The 4,037-nt window shown below is 38.5% G+C and overlaps 1 protein-coding gene across 1 annotated transcript; it reads left to right on the forward strand.

Annotated features, from left to right (window-relative positions):
- The first annotated feature begins 1,693 nt into the window (after positions 1–1,693).
- On the forward strand, positions 1,694–2,928 carry LOC115030091 (protein FAM104A-like). The gene has a single exon (XM_029473439.1). The coding sequence runs from the start codon at positions 1,800–1,802 to the stop codon at positions 2,139–2,141; it is 342 nt and encodes a 113-aa protein (XP_029329299.1). The 5' UTR covers positions 1,694–1,799; the 3' UTR covers positions 2,142–2,928.
- The last annotated feature ends 1,109 nt before the right edge of the window (positions 2,929–4,037 follow it).

Raw genomic sequence — 4,037 nt, forward strand, 5'->3', positions numbered from 1 at the left:
CAAGCGTTTGAAAGACTGCCTTAATCTAGCTATGAGATGATTTTATTTGTGAGTTCATGCCCATAAAGTGATTTTATTAAAAACAAATTAAGGAATTTTCTAAAGAAAGTGGGTTGTACTTGTTAACAGATCAAATACCCTAGTGACCAGTGTCTATGTTTAATTATCAGGGTAGCATTGCTTGGAGTATATAATGCTTGGGCACATCTTTGCTTAAGGATGGGAGTCACAATACACCCAGGAGCACATCAGCAGAAGTCCTTGCAAAGGTCAGCACTATTAGCAGTTTTGCTTTGGAGGGCAGCATCTAGGTAAAGTGTCTTCAGTTTTGAACTTTATATACTTAATGAACATAAACACACTTCATACTTGTAGCTAGCACCATGGCTACACAGAAAACTTTCTATTAATTCAGCTTCTATGTTTGAGGCAAAATTCTGTTCTCTTCTTGTACCATGTATCCCTGAAGGGTTGATATCAGGTTATCAGGCTTGACAGCAAGTGTCTTTATCCACTGAGCCAGGTCTTAAATAAGAGAACTTTCAAAATTACATTTTTCAAAGATTTATTTATTATTATACATAAGTACACTGTTGCTGTTTTCAGGCACACCAGAAGAAGGAATCTGATCTCATTACAGGTGGTTGTGGGCCACCATGTGGTTGCTGGGATTTGAACTCAGGACCTTCGGAATGAGCAGTCAGTGCTCTTAACTGCTGAGCCATCTCTCCCCAGCATTTTTCATCTGAATGGTTCTACAAGTAGTAGAAATGTCAGAATATTTTGTTGCTTATTTTTTTATGGTTTAAATCCAAATGCAAAGCATATTGAATAAAACAGAGCACTTGTTGCTTATATTAACTCTGCAAACTTTTGTATAAGATTTGGGTGGAATTGAGACATTCATGTGTACACATGGCATGGATACATAGGATTTTAAATGTAATAGAATCCTCTTGAAATAATAGGTGTTTATAAAGTGGTTATTTAAAAGACATTAGCATATACAGATATTTAAATGGACCTTGACTTTGTTAGAATTTAGTTTCCAGAGTAGTCAAGACCCTGACAAAATCAGCAGAAAATACAATTATCTTGATAAAACACATCTTGTCCCATATGCTCATGGTTTTCCAAATGTTATTTATTACACAAAAGTATTTTAATTTCTTTTAAAATATTACATTTTTTATTGTTGTTTTGAGATTTTCATACATGTATGCAATATATTTTGATCATATTTAACTCCCACTCTGCTTCCAACTCCTTTCACATGTATTCCACCACCGCATCCCCCAACTCTGCGTCTTGTGTTTCTTAAATTTTATGTGTATAAGTGTTTTGATCATATCTATGTCTGTGTACCACTTGCACTCCTGGTGACCTTGGCAGGGTTCAATAGAGGATCCCCTAGAACTGGAGTTCTGAGAGAGTTGTGAGCCACCATGTGGGAGCTGGGAATTGAATGTGCTCTTAGCTGCTGTGTCATCTCTCTATCCCATGTTTTTTTTTTTTTTTTTAACTAGCCCATCAAATATAATTTGTGATACCGACATATTCTGGGTGTGCAGCCATCCATTGAAGCATGGTAGACATCCTACTTTCCACACCCTTTAAGAAAACTAACCTGGGGGGCTGTCGGGAACAGGTTCTGGACATCACCAACCGCATCTCTTAGGCAACTACAGCATTGGAAGGAAAGTGCAGAAGATTCGAGCCAGACTGGCAACAACCTCCCCAGCATATGCGTGCAGACTCTGAACCAGCCAATCCTTACCTAAGAAGAGTTCATCATTCCAATGTGGAAAAGAAGACCAGATGATAATGAGGATGACAACTACCGTCCCCCTCGTTCAAAGAGGACTAAGAAGGACCAGGACATACAGGACCATCATGCTATAGAGTCGACAAGCAGTGATAATGAAAGGAACCAAGGCAGCATCAATAGCCCCAATCGTGAGAGAGTACCAGAAAGCAGCTTAAACCCGAGTACTGCTGAACTAGACTCCAATATCCCTGGGTTCTCCCAAGAGGAGGATTATGAAGTGTGCCAAGACCAAGATCCTTACTCACATATTAACAACANCTTGAAGGAGGCTCATTTCTACAGCCTCCAGCAGAGAGGACACTCTCCGACTTGATGGCCTAGGCATCCTCCTTTTTTGTATAAAAATCAATGGCATTCACGCAAAGCAGTCTTGGCTTTTGTTTGTATTTTCAGTAAGAGGTCAATGGGCATTGTATTCTTTTGTTGTGTTGCTTTACCACTGCTATCTGAAAGGGTCATTTATGACAGTTTGATATGTTTTCTGTCACGTCTGATGTCCTATTCATGTTAAAATAGCAGCATGAGGACTTCTCCTGAAACTGAATGGATTACATGTCCAATTCACATTAGTTTCCAAGTGGCTCATTAGGTTNTACATGTTAAATGTTGTTTTAAAATGTGATTTCCTTATTTTGAAAAATTAAGTGGCCTGGTAAAGTTTGTGTGGTTTTCCTTGAAATGTAAAAGAACAAATCATGGAGAAGCCAATTCCAAACCAGTAGTAATGAGCGTTGGTGAGGAGGGGAAATGTGGGTGGAATTTTCTCATTCTGATATGAATATGGGCTGATCCTCAGAAGGGAAACGTCTACAGAAATCCTTCCCTACCTATACTGGTGCAAAAGTCAGCCCATGTAGGCTGCGAACTTGAAGCCTGTGTCTGGTAATTGCATTCTTTTCATTCCAAGGGAGAAGCCTTCTTCCTTTTATGCTCCTGTGTGTGCTCTTAAGACTTGTGTCAAACACTTATAAATCAGTAAGAGAAGTGCATAGCAATGCTGTAGCTTAAATACAAAATTTGGATATTTACTGCTTCTGTGTTGTCTTACAGTTCCATCTATTATGTCTAATGTTGATAAAAACTAAGCTATTGCAAACAAACAAAAAAAAAAAAAAAGAAAACTAACCTGTCCCCCTTAGAAGCCATCAACTGTCAGTAGTACCTCAAGGGCAAAGGTTTGTTGCTCCCTCAGAACAATATTTTTTTTTAAGATTTTTAATTTATTTTTATTATATGTAAGTACACTGTAGCTGTCTTCAGACACCCCAGAAGAGGGAGTCAGATCTCATTACGGATGGTTGTGAGCTACCATGTGGTTGCTGGGATTTGAACTTCGGACCTTCGGAAGAGCAGTCAGGTGCTCTTACCCACTGAGCCATCTCACCAGCCCTCAGAACAATATTTTTAAGAAACTGCTCTGGACTGAAAGCGCTAGGCTCTAACTTATATCAGTGTGTTATATTTTGACTTTAGAAAATCCTTACAATAAATTTACATTCAACACACTTTTTACAAAAATTTGAACTTAGACAAAGTTATTTTGTTTTAAAGTACTTTATGTCATCTAAAGATTTTTTCTCATCAAAATAGCTTAAATGGATTCATGTTTTCTGCTTATAGACTTGCATGTCTATTAGATTTAATTATTAATCTTACTCATAACAGACTCCAGAAGAACACTGTAATCTGTTCCTTATATACTAACAATTTATAAGCATGTATCTATTGTAACCATAAACATGTTGTAAAAAAGAATTGGTTTCAAATTATATTTATGATGAAATGAAACAGATTACAATAACCTATCTGCATGGCTAAACTATATGGTCACATTGGCAAGTCACAACTGGGCAGTAGCAACTTGTTTTTTTTTTTTTTTTCTTTCTATTAGATGTTTTCTTTATTTACATTTTAAATGTTATCCCCTTTCCTGGTTTCCCCTCCAAAACTCCCCTATTCCCTCCATCCCCCTGCTCACCAACCTACCTACTCTCCCCCTTCCTGGCCCTGACATTCCCCTATACTGGGGCATAGAGCCTTCACAGGACCAAGGGCCTCTCCTCCCATTGATGACTGACAAGGCTATCCTCTGCTACATATGTGGCTGGAGTTATGGGTCCCTTCATCTGTACTCTTTGGTTGGTGGTTTAATCCCTGGGAGCTCTGGGGGGGGTCTGGTTGGTTCATATTGTTCTTCCTCCTATGGGGC

The sequence above is a fragment of the Mus caroli genome, chromosome X (genome assembly GCF_900094665.2).
Source record: "Mus caroli chromosome X, CAROLI_EIJ_v1.1, whole genome shotgun sequence".
Lineage (NCBI taxonomy): Eukaryota > Metazoa > Chordata > Mammalia > Rodentia > Muridae > Mus > Mus caroli.